Genomic DNA, 25,781 nt, shown 5'->3' with positions numbered 1-25,781 from the left:
CTGGGTTGTGACCATTTTTCTGTCTGTCAGGCCTAAAAATGCTTTTCCTTGCTTTCTGTAGCTTTGAGATTAGATTAGTTCAATTCCCTTGGCTGCCTGCCTGATAAGGCATTGTGCAAGCAGCAGAGAGAGCAGGTGTCAAGCTTTTTACCAAATCAGAGGTGTTTTTAACACATTCTCCCCTGCTCTGAAACTCTTGCATTGACTGTCCATTAGAAAAGTGTCTACGTGGGTGTGTGATAGCTTTCTTAATTGTACATGTCCTTCTAAGGATGTTTGTTTGTTTCTTCTTTAAAAGGTGATCTTTTATCTGCTTATGCTTCCTGCTAAATTTGAACCACTATAGCAAATCTGTCAGTTACTCCGAATGTAAGATACAGATGGTGCTATATCTCAGCAAAAGAAGGAGATTTTACAATACAAGTGTTGGTATTTCTCTTATAGCCCATTCTAAATCCAGCTAAGATCCTTCCAAGATCTTGGTCAGTTCATAATAGGCTGTATATTGTGACAGCCATGACTGCTTACTATTTCTGTCTTTTAAGACAGGGAAAGAAGCCACTGAATGTTTCAGATATGGACATGTGTAGAACTGAACTCATAGAGAACATTCAGACCAGGTTTGTCCTCCATATAAAATTTACAGTATAGGATGACACTGAAGAATTTCAAAGACAACAGACTGTTCAGGTCTCTGTTTAAATATCCCAAATAAAGTTAATTGACTTCTGAACTCTGCAGCTCACTGATCAACAATGATTTATATACAGCTAGTCTTTGATTTACAACCATTAGTTTAGCTGTAATTTGAAATTATAGCATCACTGACAAAGTTATTCACAACTGGTCCTCACACTTACAACTGATGCAACATCCCTTGGATCACATGTCCAAAATTAGAGTGCTTGGCAACTGGTCATGTGATCACATCTGTGATGTTCCCAGCTGCCTTTCGAAGAGCAGTACTGGTACTTGAGAGACCACCTGCTGCCAATTACCTCCAATAGACCGATTAGATCCCACAGATTAGGCCTCCTCCGAATTCCATCCACTGGCCAATGCCGATTGGTGACCACCCGGAGGAGGGCCTTCTCTGTGGCTGCTCCGGCCCTCTGGAACGAGCTCCCCGTGGAGATTCAAACCCTCACCACCCTCCAGGCCTTCCGCAAAGCCCTTAAGACCTGGCTGTTCCGACAGGCCTTGGGCTAATGAGCTTTTGTCCCCTCTCGAATGGTATGATTGCTGTGTGCTTTTAAATTGTGGTACTGTTTTGTTTCGTGCTTTTTTCTTTCCCTTATTTGTACCCCCCCCCCCCTTGACTTGGATTGTAAGCCGCCCTGAGTCCCCTCCGGGGAAAAGGGAGGCATAGAAATATAATCAATCAATCAATCAATCAAAGTCAATGGAGGAAGCCAGAATTGCTTAATGACTGTGTGATTCACTTAACTGCAACAATTCTCTTAACTGGGGTGAAAAATATCATGAAATCAGACATGACCACCAGCCGACATTCTGGTCCCAATTGTGGTCGTAGGTTGAGGACTACCTGTATGACATTATTTCTCTGCATACTGCATACATATGCATATGCATATGGCAATTTGATGCAGGGATTAATAGATGATTTTTAAAAGTAGTTGGAAAAATGAATTAATGATGTGATAGAGTACAGCACAAAGGACATGAGAAGGAAGGGAGACAGCAGCCAAGAAAATTAAAGCTTTAGAACAAAGGGGGCAAATGTTTTCTGCCTGGAGGCTGTGCTGTAATTTCCATCCTTGCTTGAGGGCTACAAGAAGCATGGAGAGGGGCACTGTGACGTCAACAGAGTGGTAGGGCTGACATTGCTGGATGCTTCTCTGTGATTTGAGGTTTTATGGAATGAAATTGGTGCCTTGCTCCTTGCAGAGGAGTTTTCTTTCCTTACCATCCTTCACTGCAGCTCTTTCTTTATTTGTTTTGCTTGTCACGGCTTGAATACTGAAAGAAGACAAAGTCATTCTGCTAAAGATTTCATTAATTTTTCTAAACACTGGGCAGCTCTATCTTTGTTTTACTGTAGGTAAAAACATCTCCCCTCCCTCCCTTGCGTTCTTTCATAAGCCTCGGTGTTTGGCTTTAGTCTTTGATAGCATTTTTCCATGATTGGTTTCCTTTGCTATAGTCTTCATTGAATATATATCCCTTGTTCCATCTATTATAGAGCTCCCTTTAAAGTGTCAGCTCATTGAAGTGCTACTTTAGATCTACTTTTCCAGTCTTCAGTGGATGATTTTATAGTTCTTGCTATAATGTATTCCAAAACCGCTTGGGAATTTTCTCTTTGTGTTTCTGCCTTTTAATTTCCTAAACAGTTCTTTTCTCTTGGACAGGATTAAGACCAAGGCAACAGATTCACTTGTGGTTTTTTCCCCCTCTTCTTCTCCCTTCTGAGAAATGAATTTGGCAAAATAAGTTAAAAGGGTGGAACATTTCATCTTAAGCCAGGGTTGCCTGCAGGATATTTTTTAAAAAGTCAAAATAGCAAATCAAAACTCCTCCCATTTTTACAAGCAAAACACATAAAAACTGAGTGTGGAGCTTTGGACTCAGAATCATGGCCACCATCTTGGGGTGGGTTTTTTTGGCACCATATCCTGCACACACTCGTATTTTATCCTGAGTTGCTTATAAGTGTATTATTTCTGAAAATATTGAAGATACTGCATTGGCAATAGGGAAAAGCTTTTCTCAGAAAATTACTTTATTTGACTTATCAAAATGTGTATCTACTTTCAGCACTCTTAACAGGCAGCATAATGTTACGTTGTTAGATTTTAAAATACATGATGTCTGGGCAGTTCATTTGTCTACAGAAAGCAAAAACAGGGGAAGGAGGCAAGGAAATGCTGAAGGATCTTAAGCTGGGTTGCAGGTTTTGAGGACTGTAAGGAGGGACGCGACCACAGGGTGAACGCAAACAGTCTTTATTAACTAAGTAAGTATGACAGCGATTCAAGGCAACTCAGAGCGCGCCGAACTATATATACTGGGGCTTCAGCCAATAGGAGCTCGGGACTTGGACAGCAACAGCTGTCAAGCTCCCGAGTCCAATTAGAACTAACGCTCAGCCGGCAACAGCCTCCCTCGCGTCCTAACCAATCAGGACGGAGGAGGCTGTTGCTGACCTACAGAATGGTGCTGAAGTAACTTTAACTAACGCAGGCCATTTGCATGGCCTTATGAATATTCAATACCCCTTCCCCCCAGTCCCGCGCATGCTCCCCGGGTGGAGCATGCGTAGTCCTGTAAATAGGCGGGGCGGCGCCGGACCCGCCCAGATCTACGCAGTTCCCCCAGAGTCGTCGGCAGAGGAGGACCTCCTTGTGGTAGCTCCTCCCGGAAGGGGGTGTAGCTCCAAGGCACGCCTTCTCTGGATGGCCCAGAAGGAGGGCTCAACGGCAATGGTGAGCAGGGGCGTGGTGGCGTGTCCAGGACGACAGAGTCAGGTCTGGGAGGCGTGTCAGGGGGAAAGGACATAGGCAGAGGTGGGGACTGTTCTGCAGCGGCTTGAGATGTCGGTTGGAGTCCCCTGCAGGGGGCGCTCGGGTAGGCTGGGCCTGGTGTGGTGAAGGCCCAAGGCTTTTCGTCTCCAGATTGAGTTCCAGGTCTTTGGTAGGAGAGGCCTGGTGTGGCGAAGGCCTCAAACTGCATTTCTGGCCTGGCGGTGCTGACATCGGTTGGGTCCGGGCTGGCGGCGGGAGGCGCCTCCTTAATTGATCCAGGTGGCGCCTCCATTGGGATCCGTCAGCCAATCCGACCCTAAAAGAACACGGGCCTGTCAGGGCAGTAACGGTGGCTGGAACCCATTTTGTAGGCCCCGCAAATGCTCGGGCCCATACCGTGTCCCCCAGTTTGAATGAACGGGGAGGAATAACCCCAGGTTGCTCGGCTGATCCCCTGAGTACAACGGGTGTAGCCGGTCCAGGGGAGTCCGCAGACGCCGGCCCATCAAGAGCTCCGAGGGGCTTCGGTTGGTTGTTGGGCAGGGAGTGGAATGTTGGCTTAGCAGGTAAGCCGCCACTTTCTCCTGCCAGTCGCCCCGGTCCATGCGGCCCAGGGCCTCCTTCGCTGAGCGGACCGCCCGCTCCGCCCGGCCATTGCTGGCCGGGTGGTACGGGGCTATGGGCGCATGTCGAATCCCTTGCCCGGCCAGAAATTCTTGAAACGTGGTGGACATAAATTGGGGCCCATTATCCAAAACTACCAGGTCCGGCAACCCATGGGTCGCGAATAGCCTCCTTAAGGCCCGGACCGTACTCTCAGCTGTGGTGGAGCCCATCAGGACCAGCTCCACCCAGCGGGAGTAGGCGTCCACCACAATCAAGAAATTCTGACCGTGGAAGGGGCCGGCAAAATCCAGGTGGAGGCGGGACCACGGGCCTCTCAGAGCCTCCCACTCACGAGCAGGCCCAGCTGGGGGGTTTGGCCTAGATTGTTGACATGGTGTGCAGCGGCCAACATAGGCCGCTATCTCTGAATCCAGTAAGGGCCACCAGACATAGTTACGGGCTAATGCCTTCATTCGTGCTATGCCCGGGTGATCCTTATGGAGCAGGGACAGGACTTGTGGCCGTAGCGCCGTGGGGATCACCACTTGATCCCCCCAAACGAGGCATCCCCCGTGGAGGGAGAGCTCCGCCTGCCGGATTTTAAAGGGCTTGAAGCCCTCTGCCACCTTGTCCATGGGCCATCCCCTCAAGACCCAGGAAGCGACCTGGGAGAGGATAGGATCGGCCTTAGTGCAGGCCGCGACATCTGCGGCCGAAATAGGGAAACCGGAAGACGCGATGGACAGAACGGAGAGACTGGGCACCTGGGCGGTATCGGTCTCCGGCAATGGGCAGCGGCTTAGGGCATCGGCGTGCCCCAGCTGCTTGCCTGGACGGTACTGCAGCGTATATGAATACGCTGCAAGGAATTCCGTCCATCTTGTCATGCGGGGTGAGAGGATGGGGGGGTCGGCTTGTCGCCTGCCAGAAGCCCAAGGAGTGGCTTGTGGTCGGTGACAAGAGTGAAAGGCCGATCATAGAGGTAGTCGTGGAACCTCTTAATCCCGGACACTGCAGCCAGAGCCTCCTTGTCGATCTGGCTGTAATTACGCTCCGCCGAGGAGAGTGTCCGGGAGTAATAGGCCACAGGGGCCTCCAAGCCGTTGGGGAGGACATGGCTTAGGACGGCCCCGACTCCATAGGGGGAGGCGTCACACGCCAACGTCAGTGGCATCCTGTCATTATACTGAATCAGGACCGCCGCTGACGTCAGAGTTTCTTTGACAGCCGCGAACGCATGCGCTTCGCGGCTCCCCCAGCGCCAGGCCGCAGATCGGTCGAGCAACCGATGCAGCGGCTCGGCTAGTGACGCCTTGTGCGGTATAAAGGGGGCGTAGAAATTCAGGAGCCCTAGGAACGCCTGCAGCTCCGCCTTAGAGGTGGGTGCCGGGGCGTTCCTAATGGCTGTGACCTTAGAAGGCGTGGGGTGGATGCCTTGGGCGTCAATCATGAAGCCCAAGAATTCCACCTTTGGGACAGCAAATGAACATTTGCTGCGTTTCAGTTTTAAGCCCGCGCCCCTGAAACGACTGAGGACCTTCCGCAGTACTTCGATGAGTTCTGAGCGGCTGGAAGCAGCGATCAGGACATCATCGAAATACGGAACCACGCCCGGCAGCCCATGGAGCAGCCGCTCCATGAGGCTTTGGAAGATCCCCGGGGCCACGGAAACGCCGAATTGTAGGCGGCGACAACGGAAAGCCCCGCGATGGGTGACGATGGTCTGGGCAGCCGCCGCATCGTCATCCACCGGGAGCTGTTGATAGGCCTGCGCCATATCCAGTTTGGCGAATGTGCAACCCTGCCCCAGGGAGTGGAGCAGGTGTTGCACTACAGGGACTGGATAGGGGTTTGCCTGAAGGGCCAAGTTGATCGTCGACTTGTAGTCGGCGCAGATCCTCACCGACCCGTCTGGTTTAATTGGGAGGACAATGGGTGTCTCCCAAGGGGAATGATCAACGGGCTCGATGACTCCCTGCGCCAACAACTTATCCAGTTCGGCGTCAACCTTGGCCCTTAAGGCAAAAGGCACCCTGCGGGCTTTCAGCCTAATAGGAGCAACCTGAGGGTCTAAACTTAAAGAGATGGGGGTCCCCTTGTAACAACCCAACTGGCCGTCGAAGACGTCCGCAAAGTCCCTTAATATGTCTTCGATGGTACTGGGAACCACCCGGTGGACCCCTCCAATAGACAATCCCAGGGCCGGGAACCAGTCCAAGCCCAAGAGGGCTGGCAGGTCGTCCCTAACTATTAGAATGGGCAGTTTCCCCCGGAATTGGCCATAGCACACTGCGATAGGGAAGGATCCTAGAGTAGGAATCAACCTCCCTTGATAATCCCTCAGGGAGACCTCAGATGGTATTAAGCGCTTCTGGGGCACTTTGGGGCATAGCTTAGAGAAGAGAGACCAGGGCAGGAGGGACCGTGAAGAGCCAGAGTCCACCTCCATCCGGCAAGTCTGACCTTCCAGCTGGACGGAGGCTGAGACCTTCCGGGCCCCTGCAGCGGCTTGGCTCGCCGCGCTGTCAGAACTGTTAGGTTGACTGGTGGAATAGCAATCTTCAGCCCGCCTCGGGGGCCTCTGCTGCTGGCGGCGCGGCTGCGCCTGGGAACGGCTGGACGATTGAAGGAACGAGGGTGCCGGCAATAGGGCCCTGCAGACTTTCGCTAGGTGGCCTTCCCCTTTGCACCGGTTGCAAATGGCATTGAGGAATGGGCAGGCCTGGCGTTTGTGACGGCCTCCACATCCCCGGCAGGGCACCATGGACGCCTGCTGCGCCGCAGGCTGAGGTTTCGGCTTCCGCTTAGGCAAAGTTCTCATCTGCGCCACTACATCTTCTTCAGGGTCCTCGTAAGGCAGTTCATCCTCAACCATGTGGGCTTGGGGCGACGCTTCTGGAGGTGGTCGCTCAGGTGTAGATATCTGTAACCGCTCAATATCAGCCGTGGACTGCTCTGACAGTTCAGCTGCCTGGGCAGTCTCCACGGCCTGAAGTAGGGTGATTCGGTGGTTCCGGAACATGCGGCTCCGCAGGTTGACATCGCGGACCCCGCACACGAACTGTTCCACCAAATTCTCCTCTAGATTTGAGAATTCACACTGTGAGGCCACCATTCGCAAAGCCTCCAAAAATTGGCTTATCGACTCATTTTGTTTTTGGACTCGCCGGCGGAAAGCAAACCGGCGTGCGATGACAGAAGGGGTGGGCGCGTAATGGTTCTTTAATCTGGCCATAAGTTCGTCCCACCCCAGCTTGTACGCTGGCCGTGGGGCAGCCAGGGCTCTCGCTGACGCGAACATTGACGGTTCGCAGCATGAGAGGAAAAAGCTGCATTTTTCTTCCTCGGTTTGAGCTTGATTCTTGGAAGCAATCAAATAACACTCAAACCTCTCCATAAAACCCTCCCATGATTCTCCGGCCGAACCAAAGGGGGCAAAAGGAGGCAGAGCAGATGTCATCTTGACGGCAGTGAAGGGAGAGACACTGAGAGGCCACAAAAAAATTTTTTTTTCTTCAGGCAGTGTTCGTTGCCGGTCTGGACGGCGGCAGCTAACTGCTTGTCTCTCTCTTTTCACCCTAGCGTCGCGGAATCGCCGATCCCACCCTCGTCGCCAGTTTTGAGGACTGTAAGGAGGGACGCGACCACAGGGTGAACGCAAACAGTCTTTATTAACTAAGTAAGTATGACAGCGATTCAAGGCAACTCAGAGCGCGCCGAACTATATATACTGGGGCTTCAGCCAATAGGAGCTCGGGACTTGGACAGCAACAGCTGTCAAGCTCCCGAGTCCAATTAGAACTAACGCTCAGCCGGCAACAGCCTCCCTCGCGTCCTAACCAATCAGGACGGAGGAGGCTGTTGCTGACCTACAGAATGGTGCTGAAGTAACTTTAACTAACGCAGGCCATTTGCATGGCCTTATGAATATTCAATAGCAGGGTCCTTTTTCAGGCAAAGGATAGCATAGGTACCAAACACAGGATGTGGAAATTAGTCGCTCTGTTGAAACAGAACATGAATGGTGTTGACACAAAACTATGCATATTTCAATTGGCCTGTCCGGAGAGAATAGTTAGTATCTTTGTGTGCAATTCCATATGGATAATTATGATTGTGTGTATTGTCACTTCTGTCTTGTAACTGGTTGCCTAAGGAAATGTACCTAAGCCCAGCCTTCACATTATGGAAAAAGAAGAAATGTGGCTGTGACAGTAATTGTGGCAATGTTCAATTAGGAGATTTTTTCTCCCCTCTTAGTGCTTCTCAACTGAGCTTGATGAAGCCTTATTACTTTAAATACCCTTATCCTGCAGATCTTGGCCAGTTTTCCTTCCAGAGCATCTGAGGACTCTGTGGTATAAGCTTCCTTTTCAATGTGAGAGATTTGGACTTTGTGGATTATAGAACATTGTGAAGTTTTGGGTTATGGGCAGTTATAGGACCCTAACAAAGGAACTGTGCTTTCAATCAGTGGCCGAAGTATCCCTGGCTATTGTTTAATCCCAAATAAAAAACAAACAAATAGACTTCTACTGCTGCTGGGTAATGTCAATGTGGAGAGAAAAACTGGAAATGCATTACTTCAGACTTTGGGACCTCCCTTGGATTCACCTGTTAACTGGGAAGTTCCCCTCGGTCAGACTGAGAATACTTAGAATACTGTATCCAGTTTTGGTCGCCCCAATATAAAAAAATGTTGGGACTTTGGAAAAAATTCAGAGAAGAGCAGCAAAAATGATTAGGCGCCTGGAAGCTAAAATATGTGAAGAACAATTGCAGGAACTGGGTATGCCTAGTTTAGTGAAGAGAAGAGAAGAAAAGAGAAGAGAAGAGAAGGACCAGAGTGACATGGTAGCTTGAAGGACTGACACAAAGATGGGAGAGCCACATTATTTACCAAAACACCAGAAGGCAGGACAATAAACAATGGATGTAAACTAACCAAGGAAAGAAGCAATCTAGAACTAAGGAGAAAATCTCTAACAGTGAAAACAATTAACCAGTGGAACAAATTGCTTTTGGAAGTTGTGGATGCCCTATCCCTGGAGGCCTTTAAGAAGAGACTGGACAGTCATTTATCAGAAATATAGATCTTCTGTGAGAGCAGGGGGCTAGAGTAGATGACCTCCAAGATCCCTTCCAACCCTTTTACTGTTATTCGATTAGCACTTGCCTGGAGATAAGATGTTCCAGGCACTTTTGCTTTGCTTGGGAGCACCCTAGTGCATAACAAACAAACACATTAATCAAGATTTTCTCCTTTGTCTACAGAAATACTTCAATACTGGCCAAAAAAGGCAAGCTCAACAAATAAATAGAAAAAAAACGGACATTTTGGTAGAAATAGAGGAAAAATGGCCTTGAACATCTCTAACACTCATGTTGTTAAGATAGTGGTTTATTATCCTCAAAATATGTTAATTGCTAGTCATACACCTCCATACGTATCTGCATATATAATCTCATAAGGGAAGCAATGCATCTTTTTTTCTTGCAATCATACTGATTAATGTGAGCATTCTCAACAGCCACCCTGTTCAGAAGCAGATAGAGTAAGTCCTCAACTTGCAACAGTTCATTAAGTGACCATTTGAAGTTACACTGAAAGGCACTGAAAAAAATGATTTATGACTGTTTTTCATACTTAGGACTGTTGCAGCCTCCCCATGGCCACATGATCAAAATTCAGATGCTTGGCTATTGGTTCATATTTATGACGGTTGCAGTGTGTCTTGGGGGGGGGGGTCATGTGATCACTTTTTGCAACCTTCTGACAAGCAAAGTCAATGGGGAAGCCAGATTCACTTAACAACCATGTTACTAACTTAACAACTACAGTGATTCCCTTAACAACTAGCGTAAGAAAGGTTGCAAACTGGAGCAAAGCTCACTTAACAACTGTCTCACTTAGCAACATAAATTTTGGACTCAATTATGGTCGTAAGTCAAGGACCACCCGTATTGACCATATTAGAAAATCTGGAAGAGTGTCCCTGCTAGCGACAAAAACCAAAGGATCTTGGACATTTTCAGCAGGTTTATGCTGCACGTTTTGCCCCTGTTTTTTTTTTTTGGGGGGGGGGTGTTAAGATAACGATGACCATAAAAAAGGGGCAAATTTGCATCATGATGTATTAGTCTGATCTACCATGATCCCTCCCCTGGTGCTGCTGCCTCCTGCAATATTTTTTTAAACTTTGTAATAAAGTTGCCTTCAAGTTGAGCTTGATTCTGGCTCTCTGCACAGATATGTCCATGTAGTTTCCTTGGCAACAATTCAGAAATAGCTCCTTCTTTCAGGAAATTTTACTGACTTCCTAGCTCAGCTACAATTCTGACATTCATGGTTACCTCTTCTTGAAATAGTGGAGTGGACACCTCCCCTGTTGAGTTTGTAAGACAGAAAATAAAGAGAATAAAGAAAATTAGTGAATATTGAGGAAAGAATATAGAAAAAGAAATAAAAAAGGAAAGGAAAGAAGCAGCTACTAGTCTTGATTGTGATTATAGATATATTTCAGTGGTGGGTTTCAAAAATTGTTCGAACCTACTCTGTGGGTGTGGCCTCCTTTGTGGGAGTGGCTTTGCCACCTATGTGACCGGATGGGAGTGGCTTGCCGCCCATGTGACTGGATATGAAGATGCCGACGACACTTGTCAGAACCACCTTAAATTACCTCACACACAGCACTGGCATGCATAAGAATATGATGTAAACTTGTTTTTTAAAAGGCATCTTTGGTTTGCGTTAAAACAACTTCAGCACACTCAATGTTCTGATTGCACCACAAATGCAGTAGTCATCCTTACCTTTCACAGAGGCACTGAGTTTTATAAATATGAGCATGATAGTGTAGAATAATCATATCCAAGGACCAGTGGTGGGTTTCAAAAAATTTTCGAACCTCTTCTATAGGTGTGGCCTGCTTTCCGGGTCCACTGGTGGAACCTCTTCTAACCGGTTCGGTAGATTTGACAACCGGTTTTACCGAATAGGTGCGAACTGGTAGGAACCCACCTCTGATATATTTGTATTTTACCCTCTTTCTCTAAAGTTACATTATAATTATCTTCTTTCCTTAAGTTACCCTTTCTAATCTTCAAAACTTCTCTTTTCCTCCCTCCCTCCCTTCTTCCCTCCCTCCCTCTCTTTAGCAAAAAGTCTATAAAGGGTTTCCAGTCAGTAATAAAAGTAGTTGTTGATCTTTCTCTACTTGAACAAATTAATTTTGCCATCTCTGCTAGTTCAGGCAAATATTCCTCTGTGGTGCATATTTCAGATTTCTTCCATTTTTGCACATATAATAGTCTTGCAGCAGTAATCATGTTTAAAAATAATCTTCCATGGCTCTTTTATAGTTGACTGTCCATTAATGCCAGCAAGAAAATGTCTAGTTTCAGTTGAATGTTGATCTTCAAAATTCTTTGTATCATTATATGTATTTGAACTCAGAAATTTCTGGGTTGTTTTAAAAGTCAATCAGGCATAATGGGAATTCTCTTAAATGCCTGACGAAAGCCTTCTCCCCCCTCCCTAAGCCTATTTTAAAGGATTTCATCTTGATCACATGTTTTTAATGTTGCTTTTATATGTGTTCTAATTTCTTGTATGTATTTTAAAAAGGAGATTCCTGGTATAAGTTGCCCTGGGGGTTTAGTCCCAGAAAAGTGCATAAAATAATAATAAGAACATATCAGAGTGTATTTAGACCATTAAATCCATCTGCCTGCTAAGTGCAAGAATCCAGATTAAATCATCCAGACAGATGATTGCCTACCCTCTGAGGGCATCCAATGACGGAAACTGCCTTCCTTTCCCGATTGGTTCTATTGTCTAAGATTCCTGTCCTTCCAGAGGATTTTGTCTTCTTCCACTTTTGGTCTCTTAACTGCAGTTTCTATGTAGTTTCTTCCTGACAAGTAGTCTGTAATGTCATAATACTGCTTTTTTTTTTATAGCTGAAAACATTTTTATGGCAATTCCTTGATATACTTTTGCTGCTACATTTTTTTTTATAGTTGCTGTGCTATACAAGATAAATAATGGAAGCGTATCTAATAAAAGTTACATGTAAAGCTATTGCAGCTAAATTGGCTTGATATGCATTTTAAATTATTCAACATGCTTACAAATGTACACTTCATTTTAAGTATTAATGTGGTCATGTATTTTGGAAAGTAGGATGTTTGCTCTCAACGTATAGCCCATTTACAAGGCAAATATAGGTACTAAGGCAAAACATTTGCATAAGGGACAATATAATAAGCAATTATGCATTTTAATAGACTTTCCTTCTTAGGATGTAATTGGCTTTAATTATTGCCATATACAATATTTTTTGGAACATCATATTAGCCTGTGTTGTAGAAATGGAGATGGGATGGGGTGGGAGAATAAAAAAGCAGGAGCCAAATGACTGTGATGTTAGCTGAGCAATCTGAGTATAATGGTTTGGTGTTTCTCCTTTTACACTCAGGAATATCTGATAGGGACTGTTGAAAGATACTCCTGCAGTGGTTTAGTTGTTTATCTGTGCTTCTAATTGTAGAAACAAACATGAACAACATGTTAAAAACCAGTGTGAAGCTGAACTTGACGGTACCTAAGTCAAAACCTAACATTTCCCGGGAACTATACTCCCCACCCCTGAAATTAATATGTTTGCTAAGTGTCTACGGAGATTCTCAGTCATCCAGGTCATGGTTGTCCCAAAGGTGCTTTTTCAAGAGGCAACTGGACTTTCTGTTTTTTCTTTGAAGACACAGATAAACCTCCAGGTGACCTCAATGGCTTGATAAAAGAATGCAAATGACCAGCTGTCTGAAAGGAGTATAAATCCTTCCATTCTCCACCATCCAGTCAGAATCGGAAAAGTGAAACATCTTCAAAGAAAAACCATAAAGTCCAGTTGCCTCTTGGAAGAGCACCTTTGGGATATATTCGCTAAATAAAAATTATATAAAAACTAGTTGTAATTTGCTTGAAAAAGTAATACACTTTGGGCCAGTCCCTTTCTCTTGCCTTAACTCTACCTCATAAAGTTATTGTGGAAAAATAGGAGGGGGAAGAAATATTAGGTATGTTCACCATTTTGAGTTATCTATAAAAATAATAAACATGGAATTAAAAAAAATCTAAAAAAGAAGAAGAAGCTGGGGATCAGTGGGAGGAACGAGGCAAATATCAGCTGGATGAAATCATCACAGCTAGGAAATAGAGAAAAGAAAAGAAAAATGGCATAAAAGAGATAAAGAACCATACTGGGAAGGTTTTTTCTTGGTCTGAAACATGAGCAAAGAAAGCAATTTGAGCATAAGGGAAGGGGAACAAAAATAAGACTTCCTCCCCACTGAGCAGAGATCCCCTCTCTGCAGCACAATGTGGAGGAGGAGGAGGAGGAGGAGGAGGAGGAAGTTGGCTGGCAGACTCACCAGGAAGAAAAATGCCCAGCACATTAGCATTGAGAAAGGAGAGAGGCTTTTTAGAATAAAAGAAGAAACTGGCTTGATTATATGGTCCAGGATGGAGGAGATCCAATCCAGAAGAAGAGCTCAATGATGGACAGAGAATTGGAGAAGAAATGCTGCTGCAGTCTTTTACAGACCCAGATGCTGTTTTTGGGACATTCTGCAAAGGGAAGAGAGAAAGTGCAGTTGTTTACTAATTACTGCTATTTTAAAATGTACTGAACAGAGGTGGGTTTCAAATCCTGGCGCTACCAGTTTGCTCATACTCGTACGTGCGACGCTTCTGCACATGCGCAGAAGTGTCCGGGAGGGTGGGCGGAGCCTCCTGCCGCCACCACTTCTGCTTCGGCTGATCCGGGCCGAACCGGTAGCAACCAACCTCTAGTACTGAACCTTTAGTACTGAACCGGTAGCAACCAAGCTCTGGTAGTGAACCTCCCTTTACAATGAAGAGTTCTCAGTAAGTTCTGGAAAGGGAGGAGCTCCAGGCAGATCCATATGTGAATGAAGAAGAGGGACAGAATCTCTGCAGGGTGAAAGTCCTATTTGAAGTTGTTCTTACAACGGTGATACCATATAATACCAGCTGTACAATACCTCACTATAATTGTTGCTTCTCACTGAAAGTAGCAAAGCTATTATTCACAAGTGAAAGATTTATCTTTTGTTAAATTTCCTAGAAGAAGGGACAATGACCTATTAGTCTCACTTACTGGGGGGAGACACTTTCTTTATTGAAAGAAAGCTGGAGGGAGGCAATTCAGACTTCTCAAAGGAATCCTTTGCTGAAGCAAAAAGATAGCTTCTGCCACCTGGACACAGTAGTTGTACATCCTTTGCTCCCCTACACTTGAGTTGCGTACTTGTTACTTAAAGAAACAGACAAAGTAAAATAATCAGAAGTCTGGCTTCTAGAATTATGGTTTCAATGAGTTAAAAGTTGTCAAAGCAGCTAAATTTTGTTCTAATGAATAAAATAGCACTTCCATTTCAGGTTTTATTGAACATTTCTGGATGGAATTAGCAACACCATTTTTTGGCAACAGAATGAGCCAACAAAAAGTTGTCACATTGCCCACCAGTCACAACATCTCCACAGTAACTATGCATGGAGAGAACTAATTAGCAATAATGACTGCAGGGATTACAGTACTTAACCTGTCCTCTCTCTTGTCCCTCACATATTGGTCTTAGCGGCTATAATAGAAAAATATTTCACATTCAGCACATGTAACTGAATTCAAGGAATGAGTTAATTAATTAAATTCTTCAACTTGCCTTCCTTTTCCCAAAGAACAAAAGACCCTGATGCTAGCCATAGTCAAAATGTTTTGGAATGGAACCTTTGACAGTGGGGCATATGGAAAAAGAAAACAAGATCAAAGCAAGCAAAGATCTGGAAGAAGGAATCACTGTGCAGTGGTACCAGATAGTATACTTTCTAAGTTCTGTTTTGGGAAGATGCTAGTGCCCTCACCCCACCCCAGGCCTTCCACAACATAATGTATAGATATCATCTTTTGTGAACAATATTTGGAATGAAAAGGACTCAATTAGCAACAGAAGAGGCCACCCATCTTCCTTTAACCCCCACTGTATCTTGTAGACTAAAGTCTCATAGCAAGAACCATTCCATTTCTGGACATGCAACTTTTCCTGAAGTTCATTCATCGTCACAATGAATTCATGCATTCATTGCCACAGGTTCTAGTGCAAGATAATGTTCAAAAAGAATTCTAGATCAGGTATAATGTGTATGGATTAATTTTGTAATTTTACTGTGGAGCTTCTGCGATAGTGCCAGGAAAGATCACAGCCAAAACATTACAGAAGTCCAGGTCTCACTTCAGGGAAAATGATTTACTAAATATTGAAGCCACAAAATGATAGTTTCTAGAGTCTTGTACTATCACCTCCCAAGAGATTTTATCTTATCCTTTGTCAGTTTCATGAAGTCATCCTGATCTCTTCATAAAAATATTTTTCCCAACTTTCCAGCTGGTTGCTAAGGAAAGAGGCATTGGTTTAAAAATCATTAACATAAACTTCTAGGAAGTATTTATTAAAGAAAATATTCATGCACTGCAAAGTTTTTAATTAGTTTTTCTTATTTGCTGTGTTTCAGAGATGAGAACCTTTTTTTGACAAGTTGATAATGAAAAACCAGATGGAATTGAAATTTAAAGACCCTGCTACTCCAAAGTTAGGGTGAAGGATAACATCACAATGTAATAAGATAATTAATTCAGCAATATTGTGATAAGTGTAATTGTTATAGGTCTGATTAATTTTCAGTCTAGTTATTTCCATGCCTAGGCATCTTATCTTCAGTTGACATCTTTCATTTATTCATTCCAAAGCATGTTGCTCCTAAAATAATGTATTGCAGAATTTTCTCTTTGATGCATCCCATTTTAGAGGCTAGGTCTAAAATTATGTTTTTGACTTAAAATATGATTATAGCATAGATTTGTCTATTATAGATGCACTTGATGGGACAAGCTGGTTGTCTGGCTGGCTCAAAAGTTATGGGATGAAACACATTTTTTGTTATCAGTTTCCTTGCAATTCATAACAACATATATTCTCCTATTCTACAATGCACTCACTGAAACTCAACCATGTGCACTGAATATTTTAAACTTTGTCTCTCCACTAAAATATTAAAAACAATAGCAGTCAACTACCTGCACTTCAGCATTTTTATGGGTAAGTCATTTCTCAGCTATTAGGGAAGCAAATCAACTTCGATTGTTCTTTTTCATTTTTTAAAAAACATTGTTTATTCCATTTTTATTATTTTTATAAATAACTCAAGGCAGCAAACATATGTAGCAATCTTTCCTCCTTCTATTTTCCCTACAACAGCAACTCTGTTGGGTTGAGAGAGACAGACTGGCTGAAAGTCACACAGCTGGCTTTTATGTTGAAAGTGGGATTAGAACTCACCATCTTCTGGATTCTAGCCTGGTGCCTTTGTCATTAGATTAAACTGGTTCTCCCTTTTGCTCCTCAACCTTTCCTCCATTTTGGATTGGCTTATTAATCTTTCTTTGTAGTTATCTGAGCAACATCTCTGGTGTACCCCCTCCAGGGTCTTATTTCTTTCTATCTCCTCAAGCAACAGAGTGTGCTTGGCTAGCTCGGGACCCTGAAAATGCAACAAGAAGAAGTATAAAGTAAGCCTTTTAACTTGGTGGCATAAGAAACAACGTGAAGATGAACCAATGGAACTGAGTGGCAGTATAAAGGTTAAAGACTGGAGAGGTAGAAACCAGTGATTTACAGATTGCAAAAGACTGTTACATTTCAGTTGCCAACAAGCAAGCTGCCAAGTAACAATTAACTTGGACAAGCGGAGTGGGGAGAGACACATGGACAACTAAAGGCACTAAATTCCTTGTTCTGCAGTGGACAATCAACTTTCTGCAATATGGATTCTGTTCGGGTTTTTTCCCATTTCTTGGTGCTATTCAGTCATGTCTGAATCTTGGAGACTGCTTGGATAAGTCTCTACAGTTTTCTTGGCAAAGTTTATCAGAAGTGGTTTGCTATTGCCTTCTTCCTAGGACCGAGAGAAAGTGACTGGCTCAAGGTTATCCACTTGGCTTTGTATCTAAGACAGGACTAGAATTCTCAGGCTCTCCTGGTTTCTACCAATGCCTTAACCATTGCACCAAGCTGATTCTCCAGTGTGGATTCTAATCTAACCTAGTTGTCTCTAAAATTTAACTACCAATAGAAGAGAATCTATGTAGCTCAGGGTTGAACAGTTCAATCCTTGGTGCTCTCTGACCTTGGTTGTTTGCTTGCAGACATTTCATTACCTAGGTAAGTGACATCATCAGTGCTGGTATCAGTGGTAATGAAACATCTGCAAACAAACCCAACAACAACAGAGATCAAAGACACCAAGAATCTAACGGTCCTCTAAGAAGTTAAGCAAAGAGTTGAAAGGTAACTGTCTGAGGAACTGTGATTTACTTCCAAGCCCTAGAGTGAAATTTGACAACTATGCTACTTTAGCCTGTTATGCTATTTCACCATTACACTACAGTATTTCATTATGACACCTCTGTTTTTTGCTTCCACTGTTTTCCTATCATGGTATGGTTAAACCACTGCTGGCTGAGTAATATCCAGTTCTTTAGAAGATATGGGTTGAGGATGTGGCAGTAGCACAGGGAGAAATTGACAATGATGATTCTGTACTGTCATTCCTGATTTCAAATCAAAGCGGACTGTAGTTGAACAAATAGTTTGGTCTTCAATAGAGCAAATTGTAGGCTCACAGCTTGGATTCCATGGCAGGAGAAGCTTCTGGGGAAAAGATCTCAAGCTGGGAAGAAATTCCTAAAGGAGAGATAACCAAAAAGAAGAAAAACAGAGGACAACAACAGCAAAGCTCACGAGGCTGCACAAACTACTTGACGAAATCTGAGAGCAAAAATAGATACATCCAGGATGAGACGAACAGAACATGAATAGTGTGAAGGATAATATCACACATGAGGAAATGGATGTAGGGTCTCCTGCTTGGGCAGGGCAGTTGGACTAGAACAGTGGTCCCCAACCTTTTTATCGCCGCGGACCAGTCAGCCTTTGATAATTTTACCGTGGCCCACTGAGTGCACGCAGGGGTGGGGGGGCATTGTTCGCGACGACACATTGATTGCGTACCTGCGCGGGGCTCTCTTCCCTGGAGCCTTTGCGCACGGCCCAGGAGCTTTTGCGCACGGCCCAGGAACCTTTGCGCTGCAGCGATCATGTCCCCCGGCCGCTGCAGCGATCATGTCCCCCGGCTGCTGCAGCGATCATGGCCCCCGGCCGCTGCGCGGCCCGGTGCCAGGTACTCCGCAGACCGGGGGTTGGGGACCACTGGACTAGAAGATCTCCAAAGTCTCTTCCAATTCTTTTAGTCTATATTCTATGATACGTGTAAGCACAAGTAAAGCCAAGTAAAAACAGAAATAAAAGGGAGCAGGAAAACAAAAACTGCTTGAAGACCCTGGAGGAGATTGAAACAGATATGGAAACCAGACTGTTATTTGATGTGAAGGGAAGTAATATACAGTTACAAATAAATGCCATTGTTTATGGTATACAGTATTAGTGTATGTGATGGGGGGGGGAGGTATACAGTCCTGTTAGTAAAGAGGAATGGAGAGCCATAATCAGGTCATCCATAGCATTATCAGCTGCTACGTTCTGGTTGTAAAGGTCACAATATGATGATCATTATTTTCTTTATTATTCCTATGTAGCATTTCAAATGGAACATAACCTGTAACCTTGCTTAGTTTGGGGATCTTTCTTGTTCATTTGGCTGGGAGCCCAGTGGTTTCTGTAGTTGTGCAGGTCAATAAAACATACTTTCTTACGTCTACCTCCAAATGCTTCAGTTCGTTATTTAAGTAGCCGATTTAAGTGGGCATCCTTTCCACAACACAGGTTCGGGGAGAGAGCGGTTGTCAGGAAAGATAAAGTTCAAAGTGAGCATATTAACTGCTCAACAAAGACAATAAAAAAGCAACAAGTAACCAAAGGGGGGGAGAGAGAGAGGGGGAGAGAGGGAGAGAGGAGGGAGGGAGGGAGGGAGGGAGGGAGGGAGAGAGAGAGAGAGAGAGAGAGAGAGAGGAGAGAGAGAGAGAGAGAGAGAGAGAGAGAGAGAGGAGAGAGGAGAGAGAATAACTTCTATTTGGAGTCTATTTTCTCCGAACCGAGAGAATATGTTATATCAGGATAATAACAATATGTAAATTAATATTTAAATTAATAAAATTGAACAATAACCATAGAATGAACAGTTAAGGGAACTAGGTATGTTTAGCCTAATGCAGAGGGGTGACATGACAGCTTAAGGAGCAGTCACAGAGAAGAGGGGGTTAAAATATTCTGCAAAGCACCTGAGGGCAGGAGAAAAAATAACAGATGGAAGCTTTTCAAAGAGAAATCCAAATTAGAATTAAGGAGAAATTTCTTGACAGAACAATTAATTAATGGAACAGCTTGCCCCCTGGAGTTGTGGGTGCTCCATCACTGGAGGTCTTGAAAAATAAAAGGACAATCGTTTGTCTGGGATGGTATAATGTCTCCTGCCTTGGGCAGGGAATGGATTAGAAGACCCCAAGAGTCCCTTCCAGCCCTGTGATTCTAGGATCTATGCTGCCCAATTCCCAAAGACTGTGCAATTTACAAATTGTCAAAAACATTTAAAAACTGGGTGGGTGAGGGAGTTAAAGATGAACAGAAATGCAAAACGATGGAAACAAAGGGAAAAAAGGAGCTTCAAACATCTTCATCAAAGGTCTAGGCAAAGAGCCAGATGTTTAAGGCCTTTTAAAATGCCAACATAGTGGGAACTATTTGAATCTCTTTCTAAAGGGCAGATCCTGCTACAGAGAAGGTACACTTCCAGGATCCTGATAGATGGCATTGTTTCTTTAAAGGAAAGCGGAAAGATGGAATTCACTGGGCAGATACTTTGAGAGACAATACCAAGTAGCCAAACCCTATTCTTCATAGGTTACAACTAACACATTAAGAATACTGATTATAATAGTAAAGTCTAATGAAAAACTTATAAAAAGGAAAGAGAATGAAGAGGAGTAAAAAGTGCAAGAAAAAAGAACAAGAAGAGAAAAGTAACTTTTCATCCTTTTGAAAGCTGTAAACATTTATCTCTTCATCTCAGGGCCCATCTCTTATTTATAAACAGATCCATAAAGCACGGTGTCATCAGAAAGTTCATAAAGGCTCTCCAGAAGTAACATCATTTTTTAACCTTGATCAAATAAACCACCTTTATACTTGTTCCATTTACGTCTAACAGCCTTAATCTCTAGTTTATTCGAATATTGCCATGACATTAGATTTCTCATCATTTCTTCTTTGTCTTATCATGAAGAATTCTTAAAGATTTTAACAAGCCTCTTTTGTAAATCCAGTAAGAAAAAATATCCAGGTCACACTCCTGGTTAGTCATTTGAATTTCCTTTCCTCAATCAGTTTCTTTTGAGGATGCAGTGAAACATCTTTTTCTAAATCATTCTTTTGGACTGTCAAGTTATAAAATCAATTTCAATACTATCACTATCTTGTCTGATATATTTTTTCCACATCTGACATTTCTTCAATAATATTTTTTGGACATAGTCTATTCATAGAAGTAGACATTGTTACTGACATTATTGATATTGTGGCTACTGCATTCTGATTTCATTCTTTTAAAAAACCCTTCAGTATTTTCATTGTCATGTTTTGCACCATCTTACAAGCCTATATATCCTTCATCTACTAAAATCTTTAGTCCCCTCTAGTGTCCAGTTTTTGAAACCATGAAATTATTTATCTATGCAACAACTTGTGAAAATTGAAGTAGAATCTAATTCTCACAAGAAGTTGTATTCTTAATTCCAGAAATCTAATTGAAAAAGTTTGATATTCCAATTTTATCTGGATCCTTAATCCATTTATAACTTATAACTTTCTAAAATAATTTTTAATTTAGATTTTGCTGTTTATTTCAGATTCTTTAAAAACCTTCTGATATTTTTCCCATTTAGAATTAAAGGCAAACTCACCCCACATTTTCAAATTTGTTATTCCAAAGGTCTCTCTTATTTCGAAGTAGCTGATAAGCAATTTCCAGATGTAATTAGAAAGTGAGATTTGTTAATTTAGTGTCCTTTAGAACTCTCTGCCATGGTACCAAGTAGAATAGGTAATCCTATTGTCTGTTAGTGCTGAAACCTGCATAAAACTGCTATCCCGTGGTCTTGTAGAATGCGGCAGTCCAGAGTATATGGGTGATCTCCCATCCTTTATCTGGAGAGGTTCAAGGAACTGGTTTGCTCACCATTCCTTGGTCTTTGCTGGTCAACAGTTCTATTTTTGCTGAGTTCATTCCTCCATACCTTCTCCAGAAGTTAGTTTTATGAACGGAAATGGAACGAATTGGAAATGTTTAGGTTTGACAAACAAAGATGGATGGATCTATGACAGCACTTCAGATATTTGAAGAGATGTCATACTAAAGGGGGAAGACCTATTTTTTTAATATTCTGGAGGGCAGGACATTGAATAGTGGCTTAAGTTACAAGATGGCAGATACTGACTGAAAATGGGGAATAAATCACTATTAAGAATGGATTGAAAATAGAACTGACTTCTTGAGAGGCTTTAGCCTCCCATTCACTCTATTTTCAAGTAAAGTTTGCATAGCTATCAGGCAGGAAAGCTTTAACTGGAACTCAGTACTGATTTCTTCTAGCCCTATTATTTTGAGAAAATATTTTAGTATTTTTGATGCCGCTGAGGCTTTAAAAAAAAGATTTAAAAAGGAACTAGAAGAACGAAGAAAGGGCCGCTGAGCAAATGACAATGGTCAACTATTTTGTCCTTCCTGGATACTCTCAGATAAAAGACTTGAAGCAAAAGGAAAACAAGAAAGTTTATGCAAATATCTTCAATATAGTTGTTCCTGATGTAATGGGATTACTGAAATGGCCTGGTCAGATTCCTTCCTAGGAATTATCTCATTACTATTGATTCAATTTGCAATGAACAATTATTCTCTTATTGTATGATAGGGAAAAAGGTTTGTGTTATTGCACATTTACAGTCCTTAAAACTTGAAGAAAAATCAGGATAAAGAATCAACTGGGAAGTGATTTAAGTTCCTTTTTTCTTATATAACCATTCTATTACAGTTCCAATTTACAATGGTGACAGCAACACACAATTTTAATTAAGTAATTAAATTTAAGCTTAGTATAATTATCAGCTTCTAATTATTGGATCTATTTTTTTTGGATTCAAACATGTTCTGTTTGATTTTTCCTTTAATGAGTTTTAACAAACAATCCCAGTTGTAATGGAAGTGAGGATTTCATACAGGAATTGCAAAATGATTCATCTAATTTTCTTCTGATGGAATTTAGGAGAAGCAGATTCCTAAGTAATTCTACCTGAGATGTAGTATCAATCTGGTCTTTCTATGTACATCACTATAGAGATTGTCTCACTTCCTTCACAGCTTTTCATAATGTTGTTAATAAGTTATCTAGTTTGGATTTGAGAACAAAACAGAGATTGTGGCTGCATTAATATTTAAATCACATGCAAAAAAATGTAGACAGTTTTCATTTCTTTTCAGTCTAGGAAAACCATTTCAATTGTTAGTCTCAATAATCTATTGTTCTTTTTAATATTTATTAAATTCATAATATTCAAAAACGCCACCAACAAAACAGAAGATCATTTATCAGTAAGAAATCTACCAATAAAATCACTTTCATTCATTATTCCTCAACAGTTTAGAAAAGAGGAATAGATTTCTCAGTCGGAATCCACAGTGAAGATACTGACAAATTACACACAGACACAGACACATCGACACACAAAGAAAAAAAACTCTAGCAACATTCTGATCAATGGCACGCAAATCATGAACAAGACTCTTGTATCTTAAAGTCTAGTAAATATATTATCACAAAAGCTTTCATGGGCCACATCAGATTGTATTTGGTCCATGGAATATTAACTTCAGAGAAACTTTATAATTAAACTGTTATCTGAGTGGTTGAGGAAGGGGAGAGGTCACAGGGAAATGAAATGAAATAGTATAGAGAACTGAACATTGATAAAACAATGGTGGTGTGAATGTGAAGTCTTTGTAACAAGTAAACTAATACAGTACATGTAATAAAAGCACTGGTTTCTGTTTATGTCTTGAGAAGTTTCATAATAAATTTCTGCTTGTGCTGTTTCATGAAGATGTAAGCCTTTGTGGAATTATCAAAATAACCTTTAAGCTATCATTTAAAAGATATTCTAAAACAAATCAGGAGTTAAAATTACAGGGAATTGAATTAGGCTGGTGGCTGTAGCTACAAATTCAAACAAGGATTTAGAACAGTACAAATTTCAAAATAAACAACAAGAATTGGTCAAAATAGTAACAGGAACAGAAGAAAAAATGATTACAAAAACATGCAATTGTCTCTTAGAATTCAAAATGGAGGACGAAACCATGAAGGAAACAATGATAATTTGGGCTAAAAATTTCGGGTACAATATTGAATTGGAGCACTGGGAAAAATTATGGGGAAAAATTATAATTTGACAATGTCAGCATCTTATAAGGAAAACATCTACAAAATGTTTTATAGGTGGCATTTACCTCCGGCAAGATTGACCAAAATGTTCCCAAATAGATCTCCAAACTGTTGGAAATGTAACCACCAACGGGGGACCTTCTATCATATGTGGTGGATGTATCCGAAAGCCAAAGAATTCTGCACAAAAATTCAAAAATGGTTAGAAGAAATAATAGAACAAAAAATTGACATGAACCCTGAGCTGTTTCTTCTAGGAATAATAAAAAAATATTAGTAAGGGTATCCAATATATGATGCTTCATATAATCTGCCAGAATCTCATTTCCCAAAGTTGGAAACTAAAAACCATTCCCTCAAATGCAGAAATCATAAAAAAAGTGCTAGAATGCTCAGAAATGGACAAACTAGCAATGGAACTAACAGAGAGGAAACAGAGTACTACAAGATATGGAACAGGTGGTGTAATTGGCTTGAAAAGAGATGTAAAATCAGTGCATAAGGAACTATTGCCCAATTCCACAGAAGGAAGACCCAACTAAATTATGGTTTCAATACTTGAAATGATATGAGGGATCAATAATTTCACATGGGGCAGTAAAAATGGATTAATTAAAATATACCTCAAGTATTTCTGCCCCACTGCCTCCCAGTCTCCCAGTTGATCTTCTTTTGTTGCCCTGAACAGGAGAACAGAGCTGGAAAGCAGGTTAGTGGGGTGGGGAGGGAATGAGGATTTTGCAGTATCCTTCCCCCAGGAGTGGGGAGGGAAAGGACATATTGGAGTATCCTTTCCCTTCCATGCCTACAAAGCCACGCCCACAAAGCCATGCCCACAGAACCGTAGTAAAATTTTTTGAATCCCACCACTGGATCAGATGGAAATTTTGTCCCTGGTCCTCTCAGACTAAAGGTTCTGATTCAACCAGCATATTCAAATACTTTGATTGGACTAACTTAATACTTACCTGATTGCCCCTTGCTGGGTGTAAATAGGACAGGTGATCAAACTATTTAAAGCCAGTTATTTCATTTTAATCCTCACACTGAACTTCTAAATTAATCATTATTCCTAATTGCAACAGGAGACCTTGTCTAAGGTCCACTTAGTTTGCTCAAGGCAGGCATAGGTTTCAGCTTCCAGCACAATCCTATATATTATGTAGAAGGAATTACTTCTGTCTTAAAAGGTCTTTGCAAGCCTGCATGCATTTGCAATCTAGTTAGCTCTTCTTACAACAGCAAGTTTTTAAACCATTTTCAGTAAAATAGAAATTCAGTTACAGCAAGACAGAAGGTGTCTATAATTGTTTTGTGTAAGGAAGGAGGTGAAAGATATTTAAAGACTTTTTTCTCACCATCTGTTTGCATCTGCAATTGCAATAGATACTGACTACTTTAATTTCAGCTGCATTTGCTGAGGGCTTGAAGAAGAAAAAATGACCCATGACCTTATTACAGGGAGATCTGGTGAGAAAGGATATGATAATTGCACTGCAATAAAGTACATCTAAGTTCTGCTTAAATGGCAGAATTTGCATTTAAATGGAACCTACAAAATGAAAACATGTATACATTTGATGGGTGTAATTTTTGATTTACAAGTTGTGCAGAAAAGGTGAAGCTGCTCCCAGTCTGGAATGACTCATGAAAAATCCATTTTGAACCATAAAACACTCACCAATTATGAAAAAAAACACCTTTTCTAGGGTTCTAAATAAATACAAATTACTTCAGTTGATTTATATTATAAGGGGGGGGGGGTAATTAGATTTGGTTTCCATTTTAGAAATATTGTGCAGTTAAAATTTTAAGTTAAAATATGTTCTGTACCTACCAGCTTCTGCAAAGAAATCAAATGATGGTAATACAGAAATGGTCTATTACAGTAGTTTTAAATCAGACCACCAAATCTAGATAAACCTTGGTAGCAATAGATAGATATGTATTATTTGTAGCTCAAATCTGCTGGCCCTATTATTCTAACCAAACATTCCAAAATATGGCAAACAATGTTTTAAAATTTCTTTGAAAATCTTCTTTGTTTGAAAATGTTGCATATTCCAGTTAGCCCTATTAACCCGAGGCCTGTGTTTTCTGA

At 42.1% G+C, this 25,781-nt stretch overlaps 1 protein-coding gene across 1 annotated transcript; it reads right to left on the bottom strand.

The window, feature by feature from the left end:
• Nucleotides 1–3,820: 3,820 nt before the first annotated feature.
• On the bottom strand, nt 3,821–4,854 carry LOC116505732 (uncharacterized protein K02A2.6-like). The gene has a single exon (XM_032213103.1). The coding sequence runs from the start codon at nt 4,724–4,726 to the stop codon at nt 3,821–3,823; it is 906 nt and encodes a 301-aa protein (XP_032068994.1). The 5' UTR covers nt 4,727–4,854.
• Between the last annotated feature and the right edge of the window lie 20,927 nt (nt 4,855–25,781).

This window comes from Thamnophis elegans, chromosome 3, assembly GCF_009769535.1.
Source record: "Thamnophis elegans isolate rThaEle1 chromosome 3, rThaEle1.pri, whole genome shotgun sequence".
In the NCBI taxonomy this organism is placed as follows: Eukaryota; Metazoa; Chordata; class Lepidosauria; order Squamata; family Colubridae; genus Thamnophis; species Thamnophis elegans.
The sequence above is the reverse complement of the archived record's forward strand: the minus strand, read 5'-3'. Positions and strand labels throughout refer to the sequence as shown.